The 22,082-nt window shown below is 50.5% G+C and overlaps 1 protein-coding gene and 1 pseudogene across 1 annotated transcript; one reads left to right on the top strand and one right to left on the bottom strand.

Annotated features, from left to right (window-relative positions):
* The first annotated feature begins 4,896 nt into the window (after positions 1 to 4,896).
* Positions 4,897 to 17,288, top strand: BPIFB6 (BPI fold containing family B member 6). Its single transcript, XM_016937280.2, has 15 exons — positions 4,897 to 4,993; positions 6,233 to 6,332; positions 7,435 to 7,539; positions 8,012 to 8,161; positions 8,330 to 8,393; positions 8,857 to 8,917; positions 9,690 to 9,781; positions 10,807 to 10,983; positions 12,154 to 12,207; positions 12,592 to 12,762; positions 13,493 to 13,560; positions 15,212 to 15,257; positions 16,055 to 16,118; positions 16,531 to 16,607; positions 17,256 to 17,288. Exons 1-15 carry the CDS (start codon positions 4,897 to 4,899, stop codon positions 17,286 to 17,288), a joined length of 1,359 nt encoding a protein of 452 aa, XP_016792769.2.
* Positions 17,289 to 20,739: 3,451 nt separating this feature from the next.
* LOC469917 (pseudouridine-5'-phosphatase-like) lies at positions 20,740 to 21,417 on the bottom strand (annotated as a pseudogene).
* Between the last annotated feature and the right edge of the window lie 665 nt (positions 21,418 to 22,082).

The raw sequence follows: 22,082 nt of genomic DNA on the forward strand, positions 1-22,082 counted from the left end.
TGGAACATACACTGAAGGGTGCTTTTGGAGCTGAGAGGCAGTAATAAATTGCTAACTGACACAGTGGGGCAGAGGAGAAAAGGACCATGTTTTCCCAGGTCAGGTGCCTTTGCAAATCTCTCACTTGTCCACTTGCATGGCCACTCTTTGCCCTGAATGTCTACCCTGCATATTTCCTCGCTAGGCTCTTTGCCCAACATGCGATGTCTTTACCGGAGCCTGTTTACCCCCACGTAGCAGCTCAGATGCAGTCTCCCCTGGCCACAGCATGGGGAGACCTACCTGCCTGGTTTCAGTCTCCAAACCCCTCCTCCTCAATCACTGTGTTGCCCTTTGATTGCACACCATGGTTATTGGTGTCCATGACTTCCTTCCCCACCGCACCTCCCTGACCCTTCCCAGAGCCCAGCACACAACAAATGCATAATAAATGTGTGGTGAGCGAGCTGTTTGCACACATACATGGTGGAGCTCTGGCCCAGGCTTGCCTCAACCCTAAGCCCTGGGCAGGCCATGTGGAAAGCCCCATCCTCATAGGCAGGTGGGGGCTGCTAGACTTGGAGTCCCCTGTGTTGGGTCCCCAGAGGGTCAGTGGGGAAGGGAAAAGATGACACTGAGCTTCAGGACTGGCCCAGTCTCTAGCGTCTGAGAGTTAGAGAGGAAAGGAGGCTAGGGAAGGCTCCCTGGAGGAAGGAGCCTCAGCTCATCCTGGAAGCATGGCTGAATTTAGAGCTGGGGGTTGGGAGGGCATTATAAGGAGCCAGGCAGGGCGATTCTGGGGCCCGGAGGAAGAGAGGAGCCCTGTTGAGTATGCCTTGGCAGGTGTTGGCCTGGGCTCTGGAGCCCTTGGATCCACATTCAACCCCTAGCTGTGCCATTCACTTGCTGTATGACCTTGGGCAAATGACTCAACCTCTCTGAGCCTTAGTTTCTCTAGCTATAAAATGGGGAAAATTGCTGAAGTGCCTGCCTCATAGGGTAGTTCTGAGGATTAAATGGGTAAGTGTAAATAAACACTTAGCGTGATGCCTGGTACAGGGGGAATGCACAGTAAATGGGTCCTACTGTTATTGTCAGCAGCATAGAGTTCTACCCTCTCATCCATCATAAAGAGGATTAAACAGAAGTGGCCCAGAGAGGTTGAGGGAGCTGCCCAAGGCCACACAGCTTGTGAGGGAAGTGGCTGGGACTGGTGTTCAGGTCCCTAAACCCATTCAAGGGGCTTCTCCTCTTTCACCCACCCCATGTCCTTTCTGCTCTCCACCCCAAATATGCTCTGCCCTGGTGGGAGGCAGGGAGAGCCAGGCAACTGCAGTCAAGGTGCACTGGGGTGGATTTGTGGGTGGTGAGAGAGGATGCAAGGCCTGCCTGTCTGTTGGGGGCAGGTCAGCAGGGATAAGACGATGCTATCTGTGGATCTGGCTCCTGCACCTCAGGGCCTGGATCAGAGTAGAGACTATCTGGCCACCCTGGGTCCTGCTCTTGCTCTTCCCAGCCTGGCTTCAGCCGCGGCATGTGACCTCGGGCAGGCCCTCACTCCCCTCTGGCCTCAGTGGCCCCAGATGCACACGAGCACAGTGGCTTCCTCCATCTTCCTGGACGTGTGGAGTCCGTGTGGGGTGGGAAAGGAAAACCCCAGGCCCCCAGCAGCCTCCCGGGGACTGTTCCTCAAGCACAAAAGCCCTCAAGGGGCCTCTGAGCCAAGCCTCCCCAAGAAGCTCATGATGGGCAGAACAGAGGCTGGAAACCCCAAGGCCCGGTCCCAGGTCTGTGGCCGGCTCCCCCTGTGCCTCTGAAGTCACCTCCGCCTTCATTTCTCCCAGATTTGGACCTTGAGAGAAAGCACCCCTCCACCTGGTACTGCATGGTAGCATCTTCAGGGGGTCCCTTTGAAGACACCTTACTTGGCCATTAGCTCCTTGTGTCCCCTGTGAATGAACCTTGGGGGACACAAGCCCCAGTGGGCTTAGCCAGCATCTCCTAAGCCTTGTGCACTTGCTGGCCCCTGCCTGAAACACCTTGCCCCTGTATTGCAGAGCTGGTTTTGTTCACCCCCTGGCATCAGCTCCAACAACCCTTGCTCACAGGTCTCCAGGTTCTGATGATCACCCTGTTCTTTCATCTCTGTCCCATCTCTCTGGTTTAGTGGCTCTCATCACCCTTGCCTCCCTCGAGAACGATAGGCTTTGTGGTTGTTGACCTGCACAGTGCCCGTCTCCCCCTTTGGCCTCCAAGAACTCTCTCAGGGCAGGAACCCCAACTGCCTGTTCACTGCACAGGCGTGGCACACAGTAGGTGCTCAATAAATGTTTCTTGAAGAAACAAATGCATGTCCTCTGTGTGCCCAGACTTGTGGGAGGTGCTGGGTCTAGGAAAAGGGACAGTGTGAGCACTGACGGTCCCTTGGGCAGCCACATCCTGCCCCTGGTACCCGCCCTCATGTGGCCACCAGGATTCCCAGCCACTCTTGTCTTCCATACTATTTACATTGGAACAGACTGAAACGTCACGTGAGCAATAGGGCTCCTGTTCTTCAAGCCTCTAGATAATTATCTGGGCCTTATTAAGCCCTTAATTATTCCAAGCCACTAATCAGGCTCCCGAATATAAGGGCTTCTTCAGCTCAGGGTCACGAGGCAGGGGTCAGTCATCTGCAGAACTTCCCTAAGCTCAGCAAGGTAAGGACAGTCCCCCAACTGTGGAATTCTCCCCAGAGAGTGTCTTTTCCAGCTTTGTCATTTTACAGATGAGAAAACTGAGGCCCAGAGAGGGGAAGAGACTTGCCTGAGGTCACACAGTAAATGGGTGGCAGGGCCAGGGCTTGGATCTATGTCCTGACCCCCATCCAGTGCTTCCCACCTCACAGGTGATCACTAGGCATTGCAATTTTCCGATGCTGTAGGAGTAAGGAAAGATCAAGGAGACAGCAGATCCAATGGGTCTCCTTGGTCTCCATCTGAGGTTGAAGGGAGACTAGGGAGGGAAACCCCAGGCTCTGCTTCGTAAGAGCTCAGAGCCAAGCTGGGCACCCAGGAGTGGGAGTATGTGCCAGGCAGAAAGAGGGAGGAAGGGACTTCTGGTGGGGGAAACCATGAGCAAAGGATGGGGGTGGTTGGGGGTAGCAGGAAACACTCATCACAGGTAGGGTGGATTATTTGCACGGTCAGGTTCAATTTGTGATTTTTGAGGCTCAGGGCAGTCGGGGGTTGAGGAAGGCTTCCTGGTGGATGAGGCAAGTGCTGAAATTAGGACTTGAGGGTTGAGTCAGTGATAGATGGATGGAGGGAAGGCATTCTAAAAGGGAGGGGCAGCTTAGGACAAGCACATTCAGAAACAAAACCCTAGCATTAGCCATTTGTCCCAGAGACACCCGCATGACCACGTTACCTGAAGCCACTTATTATTCTGAAAGGGCAAAAAAAGACCCTGCCCTGAGTGACCCTAACACCTGGCATCAGTTCTGGCCTGGGGACGGGAGACTGGGGTGAGGCTCAGTCACCCCGTCTGTGAGATGGGGCTGGGGCTGGAGGAGACCTTCACCAAGCCCCTCCCAGCTCTGTTGCCTGGCTCAGAATTTCACAGCCCCTTTGGGGATGATTTTTAAAGAGATTTGACATGGGGTGTGCAGGGACATGAGCACATGTCATGGCACGCACCTGTGCATTCACAGTGGTCGAGAAGCGCTACTGTGGATTATTTTAAGCCCAGATATATCTTCCATTTAGTGAATATTGACTATTGGCTTGAACGCTTCTCGATACTTAAGCTCCTTTTCATCCCTCAGGTCTCAGCCTAAATGTTTCCTCCATAAGGAGTCTGTCCCTGACCCCTTTATCCCATATCCCACCCTATTGCTTCTCGTTCCCTGCCAGACTTTAGGATTTAGGAGGAGCAGGGCTGTCTCTGCCACCGAGATAAAAGAGACAAGCCCGGTCTGCTTGGCACAGAGAAGACACCCAATAGATGTGAGCCGAATGAATGAATGAGTGAATGAGTGAATGAATGCAGGCATTGGCTTGGACTGGGAAGGCAGGCCCATGGTAAGGGCCCATCTTAGTTTGTGCATTAGGTGAGCCCTCAGTGACTTAGCCCGCTGAGAGCAAGAGAGAGTCTGGTGGGAACCTCCCCTCTCTGGGTGGACATAGGCCCTGCTCCCATGGGCCCTGCCTTCATTCTTTTCAGCCAAAGCTCAAAACTGAAATATACACTTGGCCCTTGGTTGGAAGAGTTTCAGATCTTGGTAAGTAAGAGGGAAGGATTTCTATGGGCCCGGGGTGGGGTAGGGCTTTCCTGGGAACCTGAAAAGGTCTGGGGTGGGAGGTCCTTATGCTAGGAGACCTAATGTCTCTGCCTCAGTTTCTCTATTGGAGAGGCGATGTCTCAAGAGGCCTTTCAGGGCTCAGAGTTGAGCTTTCTGAGTTCCACATGGAAGTGAGCTGAGCTGGAAGAGGTGGGGAGGGACCCTGGCTGTAGGGTCAAGGTGGGGACACAGGGCTCCCCACTCCCACAATGCAGTGTGGGGCTCAAGGAAAGTCTGGAACTCTCTCTGTGGCTCCAGCATTCAGCCGTCCTTGAACCCATGAAAAACTGCAGTTGAACCTTCCTCCAACCCCATCTTGCAGGCTGGTCAGAACACACCATGTCCATGGGGAAACTGAGGCTTACAGAGGGAAATGAGCTACCTGGGGGTGGCTGGAGGCCCTGTGTTTAATCTGGGGGTTCCTCAATCCCTTGGAAGAGGGCAGTGCTCATGTTTGCTGAACTGGCTGGAGTCTAAAGGCTCTTGGACCCCAGAAACATCCAGGGGGCTCAATCTGCTCTGAGACAGAAGGTCCCCAAGGGGACCAGGGTCTGGTGGGCTGCACCCAATTCAGGCCCCTTGGCACAGGTGGTGCCATGCTGCGGATCCTGTGCCTGGCACTCTGCAGCCTGCTGACTGGCATGCGAGCTGACCCTGGGGCACTGCTGCGGTTGGGCATGGACATCATGAACCGCGGTGAGCTTGTGGGCCCGGGCGTGCGGCTGGGAGGCGGTGCTTGGGGTAGGTGGTAGGTAGTCACTGCTCTTGGTTGCACATCCTGGAGCATCCCGTGAGCTCCAAGTAAACTTATAAGCAAGTGTTATTATTATTCTCCCACTTTACAGAGGGGAGAAACCAAGGACCAGAGAAAATGGGATGATTTTCCCATGCTCCCCCTGCAAGTTAGAGGCAGAGCTGAAAATCCTGCTCCTTTGGAGTCTCTCCTTGGCCCTGATGGCAGGGGTTTTAGCCACAAGTGGGCTGTGGGAGTGACAGACAAGGGTCAAATCCCAGCAACAACTTGCTGTGTGACCTCAGGCAAGTTACTTGGCCTCCCTGTGTTGCTGTTTGCTCATCTGTAAGGGTGAAATGTAAAGAAATGTAAAATAGGGTGACCAGTCTGTCCCTAGCAGGATAGAATAATCTCTTGGAGGAGACCTTAGTAAAATGTGTTTTCCACCTCCATCCCCCACTCCACTAGCACAAGGGAAACCGAGTCACATCCAGGTACAAAAGGCTAATGACTGTTCTACCAACTCAGTGTTTGTGCCCTCTCTGGAATTAGCTTGTGACCATAATGGAGGTGTTTCTGGCGGGGTGTTACTTGGGGTTGGGTCCTCTAGGTTTGGGGAATCAGAATTTCTCTGCTTCAGGCCCAAAGTCTGCATTCAAGTCCCCAGAGGAGTCCCCTAATCACCTAGGCTTGGGAGTGGCTGGTCCACAGGATAAAGTCAGTACCCTAGGGTTCAAGAGCTTCACTACATGCCCCCTGCAAACTGCTCCAGTTTCTCTGTCGTGTCTGTCCTCACCCTCCAGCCATGCTGAATCTATCCTCTTCCCCCAACTGTGCCACCTTCTCTCCCACCCACCTTTGCACTTGCTGTGCCCTCTGCCCAGACTGATATCTTTTATCCCTTTGCTTCCTGCTGAAAATTACTATTCCCCTTTCAAGTACCAACTGATCTGTCACCTCCTCCTGGAAGCCTTCCCCAGCTCTTCTCTTCCTGCCTAAACCCTCGTGCGGCTCCTACAGCTTGTTACTGTCATTGCTGGTGACTCCATCTTCCCCCATTAGGCTGGGGCGCTGTGGGACTCATCTCTGGGTCTCTGCCATTGTCCAGCCCAGGGTGGGGCACAGTGACTGTGAGTGGCCTGGGATACCTGAGTGATTGGCCCAGGGAAAATCTCTCCAACTAAGTGTCTCCACTCCAGAGGTCCAGAGTGCCATGGATGAGAGTCATATCCTGGAGAAGATGGCAGCTGAGGCAGGCAAGAAACAGCCAGGGATGAAACCTATCAAGGGCATCACCAAGTGAGTAGGGGAGGGGAGCTGGAGGGTGGTGGTTAGGGCAGAGGGTGGTGGGGAATGCTGTGCCCAAGATCTTAGCAGGCCAGGTAATGGAGCTGGTGAGGGATGTGGGGTCTCTTCCCTGCCTTGTGCTGTCTTGCTGTGTGGCCTTGGGTGGGTCGCTGCTCCTGCCTGTGCCTGGACCTCCTCGGCCATTCACTGGGGACAATTTCTGCTTTGTAGTGAGCAGGGTCATTTTGAGGAGGAAATGAGGTTGGAAAGTCAAATTTCAACTCTGCATGCAACATGAGCTCATTGAATGTATGTGAAATTAAATGAAAACATCCTCAAATGGTAGAGCTGGAAAGGCATCAACAATCATCTAATGACAAGAGGAAACTGGTTCCTCTGCCAGTGCCACGTGAGATTGATCAGTAGGGGCTGCCTGAAACAATGCACTTGGGAGGGCTCTGAGGCACTGTCTGCACTCGGCAGGAACTAGGACTGTGATCAGCTAGCAATGTCTGCCAAGAGCTCAGGATGGGCAAGTGGGGGTATGTGTGCCACATCTTTTTGTTACCCTGGATCTCAACTGGTGACTCTCAAACAGGGGTGATTTTGCTTCCAAGAAGACATTTGGCAATGTCCAGAGACATTTTTCATTGTCACAAGTTGCGGGGACTGGGGGAATGCTACTGGCATCTAGTGGGCTGAGGTCAGAGATGCTATTAGACATCCAATAATGCACAAATCAGCCTCATGACAAAGAATTATCCTGCCCAAAATGTGGATAGTGCCACTTTTGAGAAACCCTGATCTAAGCAAGCCTCCCATTTTGTTGATGGGGAAATTGAGGCCCACATAAGGAAATGACACAGCCCAAGGTCACACAGAGTCAGCCATGTGTCCCACCTCCCATATAATGAGTGCTTTCTATATACAAATTGATTCATGTCCAGCCTTTTGTTTGCATTTCATAATGGCCCCATGAATCATGCTTACCCCCATGACATGGGATAGGGGGCTGGGGTTATCGAAAGTCTTCCCAGTAAAGTGGTGAAGTGGGTGGAGGTCCTGGGTCTTGCCTGCTCAGATCTTATCGGTGTGGCTGCCTGTCCCTTCCCAGTTTGAAGGTGAAGGATGTCCAGCTGCCCGTCATCACACTGAACTTTGTACCTGGAGTGGGCATCTTCCAATGTGTGTCCACAGGCATGACCATCACTGGCAAGAGGTGAGTGTGGCAGGGGAGGGGCAGCGGGGAGGAGAACAGCCTTCCTGTCTCATCCTTACATGCACATATATTGAGTGCCTACTGTGTACCATCTGAGTGTTGTAATCTGGGATGATGTAGACTTGGTCCCTACCTTTGTCAGGAACCAGACCTAAGCACAATCACAGACTGAGTGACTGGTCTAGGACAGAGGAAGCATTGAACAGTGGTGGGGGATGGTCAGAAAAGGTTATGGGGAGGCAATGACAGCAAAGCAGACTTTAAAGGGTGTGTAGGGGTTCACCAAAACAAGGAGGGAGGGAGAAAATCTGGTTGTGTCACCTGGGGCAGGTCCCATCCCCTTTTCTGTCTTGTAGGGGTGGTCTCCTACCCTTTCCCCCTCTCAGCTGCTCAGATTGTGAGCAAAGAGAAGGCAGGGAGAGCGGACACCATGGCAGAGATGCCCATGGTGCCCTCCTGCTCTGTCCTCCAGCTTCATGGGAGGGAACATGGAGATCATCGTGGCCCTGAACATCACAGCCACCAACTGGCTTCTGCGGGATGAGGAGACAGGCCTCCCCGTGTTCAAGAGTGAGGGCTGTGAGGTCATCCTGGTCAATGTGAAGACTAACCTGCCTAGCAAGTGAGGGGCTCTGTGGCTGGGGAGGAAGGCCGGTCCATATTGCTATACCTCCCAGCATATCACTTCCTGAGCCATGGAACCTCCTTAACCATGCCCCTTCATGACCTGTGCCTAAATTCCTGCACTGGTGCACCTGCCCACCTATCCTCGGTGCCTGTGTCCATCTAGCATGCTCCCCAAGATGGTCAACAAGTTCCTGGACAGCACCCTGCACAAAGTCCTCCCTGGGCTGGTGAGTGACCCAGAGAAAGCCTCCACCCCTCGTTGCTGGGACTGCTTCAGGGCTGGCAAATGCATTTCATGTTGGGTGCTGACCCTGATTGGCTGATAGTGGCTGGGAAGGGTTCTGAGACTGTGGCTGGCTCAGTGGAAGAAAGTGCCACAATCATCTAGTGATGTCTGCCATGAACAGAGGAGGAGAAAATGACAGCCTGCATGCACAGCTTGCCAACCGTGCTTTGATGTCCAGTCCCAGGGAAAGAGTCCCGGCTAATTTTTGCAGACTTTGATTTGGTCAACAGATCTGGACTCTAGTCCGAGCTCTGCCATTTACTTTCTGTGGGACTTGGGACCTCAGTTTTCTCCCCAGTCCCTGTCCCACCAGGGCTCTTGGGATGGCCCGTAGTGTACCATTCAGCTGTGTGGAGGCTCTCCATGCAGGGACCCTCTCAGCCCAGTGCCTTCTCTGCTTCCAGATGTGTCCTGCCATTGATGCAGTCCTGGTGTATGTGAACAGGAAGTGGACCAACCTCAGTGGTGAGTGTAGCCGTACCCACACCTTGCCCCTACCTAGGGATATCAGGATACATGGACTTTGATGTCCCATTCCCCTTCCTAGTGCCTGCTTCCAGCCCAGCCTTGGGACTAGAGGAGGCTTGAAGTCATGATGTTCATCCCCCCACTGTCCCGATGGGAGGCCTGAAGTCCCCAGGGAATCTGGGTTCCTTTTCTCTCATCTCCCTATTCAATATTGCATCCCGAACCCCACAAGACTCCAAAGACAGCAGCCCTTCTTTGCTCGTCCACAAGCCTCGTGCCTATGTAGTAATCCCGATGGTAGTAATGCCTGAATCGCCTTTGCTGAGGGGATATACTGCCTCCATCATTTTGGGGTCCCATTTTGGGTCCCAAAGCAGGAGAGAGGAAACCTCAGTGACTGGAACTGAAGAAAACTCATTCATGTCCCCAGCAGTGTGGAATGGGAAAAGTCACTTCACTCTTCTCAGCCTCGGTTTGCTTAGCTGTGAAATAGAGCTGATAATCCTGACCATGCCAGTCTGTTGCAAGGTCCAAGCAGTGATGGCCTTTGGTGAACTCTCAAGCTCTGTGCTGGCTGAGTGATGTGATTTTCCAGGCCAGGAACCATGGCCTCTATTCTACAGATGAAGTTACAGAGGCCCAGAAGTGCTAAGGAATTTGCCTTGAGTCACATGGAAGGCCAGGTGCAGGTAGCAGCTGGCTGGTGCCAGCTTCTCTGGGCTGTTCCTGGGGTTGGTGCCTCTTTGAGTGGAACCTCCTTTTCACACAGACCCCATGCCTGTGGGCCAGATGGGCACCGTCAAATATGTTCTGATGTCCACACCAGCCACCACAGCCAGCTACATCCAACTGGACTTCAGTGTAAGCGCCTAGGGCCACCTGGGAGCTGGGGTCTCAGGCTCACTGGTCTGGGTAGTGGGTGATGCTTCTGCCAGGACAGGTGGCTGGACTAGGGCTGTGGAGGGAGGGAGGCCCCTCAAGCCGTGGAGGCCAATGCCATGTGGGTGTTTGTGGACCCTGGGCCTCTCCCTCTTTCTGCTCTAAACGCGAACCTTCAGTGCCCCAGCTGGCTTCTGGGGCTGCTGACTTCACACTCATGATCCCCGCTAGGCTGTTTGCTTCTCCTAGTGAGTGAAGCAAATATTGTGCCCAGTGAATGGCTGAGGAGGTCCAGGCACAGGCAGGAGCAGTGACCTACCCAAGGCCACACAGCAAGACAGCACAAGGCAGGGAAGAGACCCCACATCCCTCACCAGCTCCATTACCTGGCCTCCTGAGATCTTTGGCACAGCATTCCCCACCACTCTCACCTCACCCTCACCCAGTTGTATCCTGCCATTTTACGGATGGGAACATTGAGACCTTGGGGGAGGGTAGGGCTGGGCTAGGGTCCTGCAGTGAGTTGGTGTCAGAGTTGGGCCCTCACCCAGATCTCCAGAGCTCCAGGCGAAGAGGTGAGATGCATCTTCCAGGAACATGAAGTAAAATGCCAAGATGTCACCTCCCTGTGAAGTCTTCCTCCAGCAGGATTCTTACATGCCCCGTGTCGATTTCCGCCTGTCTCTTTCTCTTGAGAACAAGGCAGAAATCATGTTCTGAATAAATCAAGCCTCCAACCACTCAGAGCAACTGAGGCTACTAAAGCAGTGCTAGGAGAAAGTGCCCGTGGTTTAGTGACTGACTCCCTTATCCTCCCAGGCCTCAGTCTACCCACCTGTACACTGGGAGGTTTGGCCCACTGTAGCCCATTGTGGTTCTCTTAATAAGATTTAATGATTTGCTGACTTTGGGTTTGGCTGGAGCCCCATTTGCTTGGAGGACTGAGACACTCCTGGCCAACATCCCTCTCGGCCAAGGCTGAGTGTCTCCCTCCTGCTGCCCCATAGCCTGTGGTGCAGCAGCAAAAGGGCAAAACCATCAAGCTTGCTGATGCCGGGGAGGCCCTCGCGTTCCCTGAGGGTTATGCCAAAGGCTCGTCGCAGCTGCTGCTCCCAGCCACCTTCCTCTCTGCAGAGCTTGCCCTTCTGCAGAAGTCCTTTCATGTGAATATCCAGGATACAATGGTGAGCTGTCCAGTTCCCCATTTCCATCTGCCTCTGTCCATTACAATGCAGTCCCTGCCTAGTTTTTCTGTCATGAGAATTATCCTGGCCTTGTGGGCAACACTAGGACTGGAAGATGCAGGACCGATTTGAGTTTCTCTCAGCAGTTCATCTCACTATCCACCATCCCTCTGTCCATGTAACTACCATCTACTCATCTGTACATCCATCAGTCCGTACAACCAACAATTTATCAACCTACATCTCTAATGTCTTGGCCATCCATCCACCTTCCTTTTATCCAAGCAACACCCACCCACTCATCTTTCTAGCTGTCATGTATTCATCATACCCTAGGTTCTATCCTTCCAACTAGCATCCATCCATGCCTTCATATCATCCACATAACACCTACTACAAAGTCTGATACTGTTGAATGAATGAATGTATGCACCTGCCATGTACCACCCAAACACCACTACATCCACCCAACTTTCCTTTATCCACCCTCCTACTCATCCACTCATTCAGCCATCCATCCATCCAACCATCCATCCACATGTCCATTCATTCCCCACTGATCTATCCATTCATCTTCCCAACCATCTGTTTACCATTCATCCATGTACCTTTCCATCCATCCTCCCATCCATCAGTCCATTCATCTATTTTCCCATCCATTTATCATTCTACTCCACCATATTCCCATCCACTCATCCTCCTATCCATCATTCCTTTCATTCATCCACCCACCCATCTTTCCGTCCACACATCATCCATCCATGTATTCTTCCTAGATTTCCACCTACCCATCCATCCATTCATCATCCTCCCACCCATTTACCCACTCCTCTGTTTATCCATTTCCCCATCCATCTGTCTATTCATCTCCAAATATGTCTACCCATCCCCTTTACCCATCACATCTACCCATTCTCCCATCTATCTTCCTGCTTTTTCATCCAACAACATTTTCTTAGCATTTGACCTTGTGCTAAGAGTTATGAGCATTGAAATGTGTAAGTCATCACCTGGGCTGCCCAGAAGGCACAATATTTAGTTAAACTCAGAGCGTTAAGTATTGTGATGAAGGGAGCCTCAAAGGGTACACCTTATTAAGTCAGTGGAGATGTTTGTTAGGATGGGCCAGGGAGGACTCCAGCAACCCTAACCTTGACTTTTATTCTGTAGATTGGTGAGCTGCCCCCACAAACCACCGAGACACTGGCTCGCTTCATTCCTGAAGTGAGTGCCTCACCTCCCCATCACCACTGCACCCCGTCCTGCCCTATTGTCCTCCAGTCTGTCCTGCAGTGGGACTTGGGAGACAGCTTTTCATGCCACATATTCCTTGTCCAATGCTGAAACACCTTTTCTTCTTTATAAAGTACTTTTTGGGTCCAACATAGAAAACAGCTCTACTTTTGTGCATTGTACTTTCTGTCCAATAGAGAATAGCCAAATTGTGTATTTTGTTTCTTTTATTTCCTGATAGACACATCCTGGCCTTTGCATGTTGTACTTCCTGTGTCCAATGTAGAAATCACCTATGTCTTGAGGGACCCCTTATTTCAACTGAAGCCACCAGTCTAAGGACTGGCCCTGAGTGAAGTGTTCTGGTTTCTGTAGGTGGCTGTAGCTTATCCCAAGTCAAAGCCCTTGACAACCCAGATCAAGATAAAGAAGCCTCCCAAGGTCACTATGAAGACAGGCAAGAGCCTGCTGCACCTCCACGGCACCCTGGAGATGTTCGCAGCTCGGCGGCGGGGCCAGGCTCCAATGTCCCTCCTTCTAGAAGTGGTGAGGGAAATCGTTCCCTTCCCCATTTATTCCCAATCTCTTGGATATTCAAGGCTGGGGGATGGGATTTTTCGTTGACAGCCAAGTCATGGATCAGAGGGATCAGTTAATCTTGATTATGTCTGATCCTTGGCTCTGCCACTGAACCTTTGAATGGCTGGAAAGCCCAGAAAATGGAGGGTCAGTGGCTTAGTCCTTCCTTCCTCTTTCCTCCCTCCAACATTCTTCAGCAACTACAAAGGCAGTGAAGGGTGCACTGAAGGGACTATGGGTGCCTAGGGAGATTCCCAAATCCAATTTGGGGAAATCACAAAGGGCTTCCAAGAGGAGGTGATAGCTGAGCTATGTTTTGAAGGTTGAGTAGGAGCTTGCCAGAGAAGGGTTGGGGACAGAGAGTCTTACCAGGGAGACTGGGGACAGAGGACACCCCAGGCAGAGGTTCCAGCATGTGCAAAGGCCTGGATCAATAGTATGATGTGTGCAGGGACCTACTGACAGTGCCAGGTATTTTGGGGGATGCTGCCCTGACTCAGGACAAGGAGGGATGAAAAGCCTGGGCTGGCGCTACAGGGAGATGGCTGGGTTCAGTTCCTGAGGACGGGCAGAGAGAAGATCCCCTGCTTTGTCTTGGCAATGGTGATAGTGCTGGGAGGGTGGCGGTCTCTGGCTTTGCCAGCCCTGATGGTGGGGAACCCACTGCCTTCTCCCTGCTTCCTCCCCACCATGCCAGCACTTCAATCTGAAAGTCCAGTACTCAGTGCATGAGAACCAGCTGCAGATGGCCACTTCTTTGGACAGGTACGACCCTGCTGCCCTATGCTGGCATCCCTGTTACCTTCACATTTGGCCTTCTGCTCTAGCACACCCCACACTACCGAGCTGATCCACCCAGCACACCCCCAACTACCAGGCTGCTCTAGCTACTTTTCCTGCTCTAGAACCCTCAATGGCTCCTCATTGTCTGCATAATCTTTTCTCAAATCTTAGCCTGGTACTCAAGGCCCTTCTCAAGTTCTTCCACCTCTACCCTCACTCTTCCCCTAGGCTCTTTTACAGTGAATCTGGTCATGGGCCCATGCCCCCTTTTCCATTAATAAGCCTTTACCCATGCCATTCACCTGAGAGTCAGGGTCCAGCTCAAATGCCACCTCCTCCACGAAGCCTTTCCTTATACTAATAGCCGCTAACATTTATTTATGGAGCTCTCTCTATATGTGAGGCACTGGCTGCATACATTATATTCATCATCCTATTTCATTCTTACACTTTGGGAGGAGGGTACTACAAACAACTTAGCTTAACATTCGGTCCCTATTAATCCTTGTACTTGCCTTAATAATGAATCACATCAGGATTAATTATGTCAGGATTCTTTCCGTTGCAAGAGAGAAAATTCCAACTTTAACTGGCTTAAGCCCCAAAGGGAATCCTTGGCTCATATAATTGAAAATTTTAGGGGTAGTTCTCTTTTTTTTTTTTTTTTTTTTTGAGACAGAGTCTCGCTCTGTTGCCCAGGCTGGAGTGCAGTGGCGCAATCTTGGCTCACTGCAAGCTCCGCCTCCCAGGTTCATGCCATTCTCCTGCCTCAACCTCCAGAGTAGCTGAGACTACAGGTGCCCACCACCACGCCTGGCTAATTTTTTGTATTTTTAGTAGAGATGGGATTTCACCCTGTTAGCCAGGATGGTCTGGATTTTCTGACCTCATGATCCACCCGCCTCGGCCTCCCAAAGTGCTGGGATTACAGGCATGAGCCACCACACCCAGCCTAACTTTAGGGGTAGCTCTGCCTTCAGGTGTGGTTGGATCCAGGCACACAAACGAACTCCTTGAGAATCTATCTCCTTCTTCCTCTTGACTTTGCTACCCACTTTGTTGACTAAATTCTCAGGCAGCTTCTGGGTCATAGACTCACCCGAGGGACTTTGGGTTTAGCCCATCTGAATGACTTGGAATCAGAGTGGAAAATGGAGGATGTGTTACTGGAATAGAGAATAGATGAGCAGAGCCACCAGATGGCCATCACATGGCCTGTTCTGGTGGCAACATATGTTAGTGCCTCCTGGAGGCTGTACAGGGAGGGGGCTGGGGGAAGGCCTCCTGTTCTGTGTCCTGCAAGGATCTGAGACGGCCCAGTTGGGCTGTAAACCTCTGCATAGCTGGCCTTGGGCAGGAGCAATAGACACAAATGGGGGTCCCAGAGGGAACAGTCAGGACCAGTCTAGTGGTTTGAGCTTTGAGAAATCATGTGCTGTAAGGAAAGGTAGTGAGTGTCCCATCACAGGTAGCAGGCAAGCAGACTCAGGAGCACCTGGTCTGAAGGCTGTAGAGGGGACTCCTGCATCAGGGAGGCGTTGGGGTGCTTGGGACCCCCTTCTCCAGGGCCAGGGCCCTGGCTCTGACCGTTCTTTCCCCTCCCCGCCTGGCTTGCTTCCCCACTCCCCCACAGATTACTGAGCTTGTCCCGGAAGTCCTCATCGATTGGCAACTTCAATGTAAGTGTCCCAAGTGCTCTTGCCTGTCCGGCGTGAGGACAAGACTGGGCCTATTCTCCCTCGGAACCACAGGGCCGAGGCCCTGAAATGGAGGCAGATGAACAGAGCAAGGCCACTGTGAGGCGTGGCGCACCTGACTTGCCGTGTGAGCTTAGGAAAGTCCCTTAGCCTCTCTGAATCCCTGTTTCCTTTTCTGGATAGAATCTGGACATCTCCCTGGATTGGTTTTAAAAACATTGTCATGAACATAGGCAGCCTGGGTTGGCCTTGGTTGGCCAAGCTGTTATTTTTATTAGTCTCTGTAGCCTCAGGGCCCAACACAGAACCTGACCCCAGGAGGTGCCAACACCACCACCACTTACTCTGCGATCATGTGCTTTATCCAAACTCTTAATCCTCATGGAAACCCTGGGAGCAGGTGCGATTATAGTTCACTTTCAAAGATGGGGAAACTCAGCTATAGAGCGGTGGTAAGTGACTGACTCATCAAAGCTACTGAGTTTCTGTAGGACCAGGAGTGGGGTCCACAGAGCCACTTCTTGTCTCATGAGTTTTCCTGTTCCTGCACCATGGCCCAAAGCCCCACATTTCATAGGTACTAAGCAGAGGTGAAGGACACGGGTCTACAGTCCAAACAGAGCCAAGGCCAGGCCCAGTTTTGATGCCAGCTGGACAAACCATTTGATGTCTAATATTCACTTCTGTGGTCCCCAGGCCTAGCCAGAGAGGGCTGAAAAGATCTGTTGAATGGTATTGGACTGAATGGAATGTGGATGCTTTCTCTTTCTTCTTTCCAGGAGAGGGAATTAACTGGCTTCATCACCAGCTATCTCGAAGAAGCCTACATCCCAGTTGTCAATGGTGAGGGTTCCAAAAGGCTTTGGACCATGGTGCCAAGAAGCACTTTCAGCAATAAGGGATGCCACCTGGGTGGTCTCAAAGCCCTATCACTGGGCCCAGATGGGGGAAGCTAAAAGGGAATGGAAGATAATTGCTGAATCTTTGAAGTGAATATAGTCTTAATGTCACCTGTCTGAAGACAAATGCCTCTCCCACAATTTGGGCTCTGACTTTTGACCCCATATCATAACCCCACATCTTGACCTGGGATGTAAATACATTGCAAATCAGGCTTATTAGCTCTTTGCTTGTACAGCTGGCAGGCATCATGAATCAATCACTGCACTATTTCCCACTATCCCTACCCCAGGCTGCCACTCCTTAATCAACTGCACAGCAGTCAGGCTGATATGACTCTTACTGTATTTCTCAGATGTGCTTCAAGTGGGGCTCCCACTCCCGGACTTTCCGGCCATGAATTACAACCTGGCTGAGCTGGACATAGTAGAGGTGAGAGGAGGGGCTGGGGGAGGTCATGTCAATCAACACTGTCAGCCAGTGAGTGATGAGCAAGAGCCTACCTCTCTCAAACTGGAACGGGTAGAGCCTGGGAGGGCAGGTGGCCATCAGTATAATCCTGCCCCTCAGAACCTAGAACGCTCCTTGACCAGGGATTCCATAGAAGGATACTTGGACTCTGCTACTCTCTTATTCTGCCATCTTGGGCCAATTACTTCACCTCTGTCTGTGTCTCCATTTTCCGGTGCATAAAATGGAGATGATAATACATATATTGTCCTCACAGAGCTGTTATTATGCTTCACTAAGATCATTTACCTAAAGGCACATAGTAAGTGCTGAATAAATATTACCTTTGTATTGCATGCCAGCCTTTGAGCTTGGAGTGGTAAATGTACATTTTTCTTATCTGATCTCTCTGCTCTGGGAGGTGGGGGTGCTTGTCCTCACTTAACAGTTGAGAAAATTGAGGGTAAGAGAGGTGAAGTGACCTCTCCAGGGTCACAAGGCAAGTCTACTTCAACCTTTGCTTAACCACCACACTGGTTTCCATTTCCTGACAAGGGGCCCAGTTCCATTCCATCCCTGGGCCTAGGTGGTCCCTGGTCATTGCTCTCCTACCCCTTTGCCTTTTGCCAGAATGCCCTGATGCTGGACTTAAAGCTGGGCTGACCATGGCAGGACTCCCCCGCCAGCTGCCTGCTTACCACCAACCACCTGCACCCCATGGAGGAGACCCCCTGATTGGAGCCAGGTGGGCCTGGCCCCCTACCACTGGTGGCTGCCTCCTTTGACAAGGAGTGAATGGGTCAGGCCTGGGCTGGAGCCTTGCCAATAAACAGGAGAAAGGCTCTTACAAATATCTGATACTTCGGTCTCTTTATTTTTTTAAGTGACAAATCTGTGTGTGGTGATTCTTTCCTTTTGGTGGGTTTTGGGGTCTAAGACCAGCTTGGGATCTGGAGGGAAGCTGGTCACAGCTTGGGGGAGTTCTTGGGCACATATTGAGTACCTGCTCAATGCCATGCCCAGGGCTTTACTTGTACCATCTCGTTTAATCTACACAATAACTCTATGGGTGGAGGGCAAGTGTCATCCCCACCTTACAGATGAGGAAATTGAGGCACAGGGAGGCCAACTCCCTTGTCCAAGGTCACATAGTTTAGCAAGTGGCAAAGCTCTTCCCACCTTAGCTATGTGCAAAATCTTGGCAACTTGAAGATGGCTGTATTCCCTTGGAACCTGTTACCCCAGGAGCCTTCCCTGTGTCACCTTCTTTAATCCTCACAGCAGTTGAGGGGGGTGAGAAAGGTCCTCATTTCACTGATGAGACTGAGGCTCAGAGAGGTGGCACGACTGGCTTAAGCCACCTGGCAAGTCAGGAGGCAGAGCTAGGATTGGAATTTGGGCTGTGAAGCCAGCTTGCCTGGGTTCAAATCCTTCCTCTACCTCCTCTTTGCTGTGTGTCCTGGGCAAGTCACATCACCAATCTGAGCCTTAGTTTCCTCACCTGTAAAATGAGAATGATGGCAGTACCAACCTCTGTTGCGGGAAGTCAGGGAACCCAAACGGAGGGACCAGCTGAAGCCATGGCAGAATATAAATTGTGAAGATTTCATGGACATTTGTCAGTTCCCCAAATTAATACTTTTATAATTTCTTATGCCTGTCTTTACTGCAATCTCTGAACATAAGTTGTGAAGATTTCATGGACATTTATCACTTCCTCAATCAATACTTTTATAATTTCCTATGCCTGTCTTTACTTTAATCTCTTAATCCTATCATCTTCGTAAGCTGAGGATGTATGTCGCCTCAGGACCCTGTGATGATTGTGTTATCTGCACAAATTGTTTGTAAAGCATGTGTATTTGAACAATATGAAATCTGGGAACCTTGAAAAGAACAGGATAACAGTGATTTTCAGGGAACAAGGGAGATAACCATAAAGTCTGACTGCCTGCTAGGCCGGGCAGAACAGAGTCATATTTCTTTTCTTTCAGAAAGCGAATAGGAGAAATATCGCTGAATTCTTTTCTCAGCAAGGAATAACCCTGGGAAAACGAATGCATTCTCAGGGGGAGGTCTCTAAAATGGCCGCTCTGGGAGTGTCTGTCTTATGCAGTTGTACATAAGGGACGAAATACGCCCTGGTCTCCTGCAGCGCCCCCAGGCTTGTTAGGATTGGGAAATTCCAGCCTGGAGAAATTCTAGTCAGACCGATTGTCTGCTCTCGAACCCTGTTTCCTGTTAAGATGTTTATCAATGACAATGTGTGCCCAGTGGAACATGGAACCTCATTAGCAATTCTAATTTTACCCTGGCCTTGTGATCTTGCTCTGCCCCCATTTGTCTTGTGATATTTTATTGCCTTTGAAGCACGTGATCTCTGTGACCCACACCCTATTCATACACTCCCTCTCCTTTGAAAATCACTAATAAAAACTTGTTGGTTTTGCAGCTTGGGGGCATCATGGAACCTGCCGACATATGATGTCACCTCCGGAGACCCAGCTGTAAAATTTCTTTCTTTTGTACTCTTTCTCTTTTACTTAGGGAAAATAGAAAAGAACCTACATTGAAATATTGGGGGCTGGTTCCCTCGATAAACCTCAGTACCAACCTCAGCAGAGTCATTGTGAGGATCACATGAGTGAAATCTTAAAAGGTACTTAGTACAGTGCCTGGCACAGAGTAAGTGCTCAACAAATGTTAGCCACAGGTGGGTTTTTGAGTCAGAGAGATGTGCACAAGTGTTTTTGTGTTGGTGTGTGGGCAAGTAACTATGTGGCCCTGAACCAGCGCACATATCAGTGTATAAATAGCCTGTGGATGAGTGACCTGGTGGGAGGGTTTGTGCAGAGGCAGGGCCAAGAGTGGAGGTTTGTGTGTGAAAGGCCCCTGGTGTCCATCCGTGTCTGTGTGTGTCTGTGTTCCCATGTTCACTTGCACATAGTCTGTGCCAAGGGTGTTTCTATGTCTTTCATTCATGTGAGGATCAGCTCCCTGACATTTGCCGTATCTGTCCCCAGTGCCTCTCCTGGGATTCACACTGATGCTATTCTTTAAACTGACTCCTTTTTTACATAAATTATGTTTACATGTAATCAAGTTAAAATACATCTTAAATATATTCTTTAAAAAAAATCTGTCAAACGATTAAACTAAATCAATTTGTGAAGGAAACAGTAAGATGTTGCATCTAGCTTGAAGGAGAATTCAAAGTGCAGACACATACACAAGCCATCAGGGATGTGGAAACGAATTTGCCAGAGGCTTGTTCTGTCCTTCACATGCATTCCTATGGTTCATCTACAGCTTCCAGAGTTGAAGAGTAGCTGAAAAATACACTATTGATGATACAGCTCAGAGGCAGGCAATGAGTAAAGATCCAGAGATATTTTGAGGTAACAAAAATAATTTTAACGCTAGTTAATGAGGAAAATTATTTCTTAGTGCTCATCAAAAACATGACTTTCCCATTCAGGTTTATTTGTAAATCAGATAGAACTACCATCTCACTTTATCAGTTCTATCCAATGTTAACATTAACACCAAGAAGAGGAAGCAGTATATGACAGAAATATATGTGTATGTGTGTATATATGTATATATATACACACATACACACATAAATTGTATACATATATGGATAGTTTACATTTCCCAGGCAGTGTTCAGAAAAACTAAAATAAGAAAGAAACAAACACAAATATAATTTTATTTTGTCTTAGGACAAATATAATTATTTTGTCTTAGGAAAATCATATATTTTACATATATATATATACACATACATATATATAATGCCTACATGCATATTAATATATATGTATGTATGTACATTCACTTTATCATATGCTACATCCGATTGATTTTTTAGATGGTAATTCAAGTTTGATCTTTGTTCTGGGCTACTGTGTTTTCTCTCAACTGTCAAGTTACATCTTATCAATACTTTAGAGAGTGGGTCAAGGCAACACGGGATGAAAAGGCAGACTTCAGGAGGCTAAAATCACTAGTGATGTAGGGGGCAATGTGGGAGTTATCAACTTCCTCTGTCTTTCCCCCAGTAGTGTTGACCATGAGAGTGGCCTAAGAGGACCACCATGTAGACTCCCTCTCACTCATAGTGGGGCAAACCAAACAGCTGGGGCTGGAAGTCCTGCAGGGAACTCAGCAACAGGGAGGCCTTTCTGGTCAGGTCTTGGCTCAAGTTTCCATCTGGAACCATGACCACCTGCATCCTGGCGGCCAGGGCTGCCTACACCTTTTTGGGCACATCTTCAAAGACAGGGCACTCCTCCACAGGAGGAGGAAGAGAGAACCTCCTGGCACAAGTCAGGAATATGGCAGGGTCGGGCTTGCTGCTCTTCACTTCGGGTCGTCTCCCAGCATGATGTGATGGAAGACTGAAGAGTTCTTGTGCCTGCTTGTCTTCACCTCGAAGGATGCAGACTTTGAGCTGGTGGCCATGGCAAAGGGGATGTTGTGTTTCCGAAGGTGGAGGATGAGTTTCTCAGCCCCCTGGCATGAGCGCTGCAGTGGGGAACACATCCCTTGGCCCGGCTTGGCTTTCTTCCAACACCTCTTCCACCAGAAGCTGCAGGACATCCACGACCACCTGCGCCACCTCCAACGCCTTCTTACCCATGACCAGGGACTTCACATCCCCGGTGTATTCCTTTTCATAGCGATCACATATGTCTTGAAACACCACTGAACAGAGCCTTTCAGTGTCCAGAAGCAGGCCATCCACGTCGAAGAGGAGGTGGGTGGTGGGCCCCAGGGGTACAGCCATAATGCCTCTGCCTTGGGCTGCATTGGGGCAACCAGGAGGTGTGCACATACCCACCAGCCCCGCACACGCACTGCAGGTTCCGGAAAAGGACTTCTAAGTGGAGCCTGCAAATCAGTGTCACTTGCTTAATGTCTTTTTTAAAAATCTAGACTGGGTGCAATGGCTCACGCCTGTAATCCCAGCACTTTGGGAGGCCGAGGCAGGCGGATCACGAGGAGATGGAGACCATCCTGACTAACATGGTGAAACCCCGTCTCTATTAAAAATACAAAAATTGGTTGGGTGTGGTGGTGCGCGCCTGTCGTCCCAGCTACTCTGGAGGCTGAGGCAGGAGAATCACTTGAACCTGGGAGGTGGAGGCTGCAGTGAACTGAGATCGCACCACCACTCCAGCCTGGGTGACAGAGCGAGACTCCATCAAAAAAAAAAAAACAAAACCTTTAACTATGGGGAAAAAAAATGTATCGGGGCCTCCTATGATCAGCTGGTGCCCCAGCCCTGGAAATTATGGGGGTGGCGGCTATGTGTGTCCATATGTCTGTTGGTGTGTGTGTGTGTGTGTGTGTGTGTGTGTGTCAGAATGTCTGTCTCCCTGGGGTGAGGCTCTGGATGTGGGAGATTGGGGGCGTCTTTGTGAGTGGGTCTGTGTCTGGGCACATTCATGT

The sequence above is a fragment of the Pan troglodytes genome, chromosome 21 (assembly GCF_028858775.2).
Source record: "Pan troglodytes isolate AG18354 chromosome 21, NHGRI_mPanTro3-v2.0_pri, whole genome shotgun sequence".
Classification (NCBI taxonomy): domain Eukaryota; kingdom Metazoa; phylum Chordata; class Mammalia; order Primates; family Hominidae; genus Pan; species Pan troglodytes.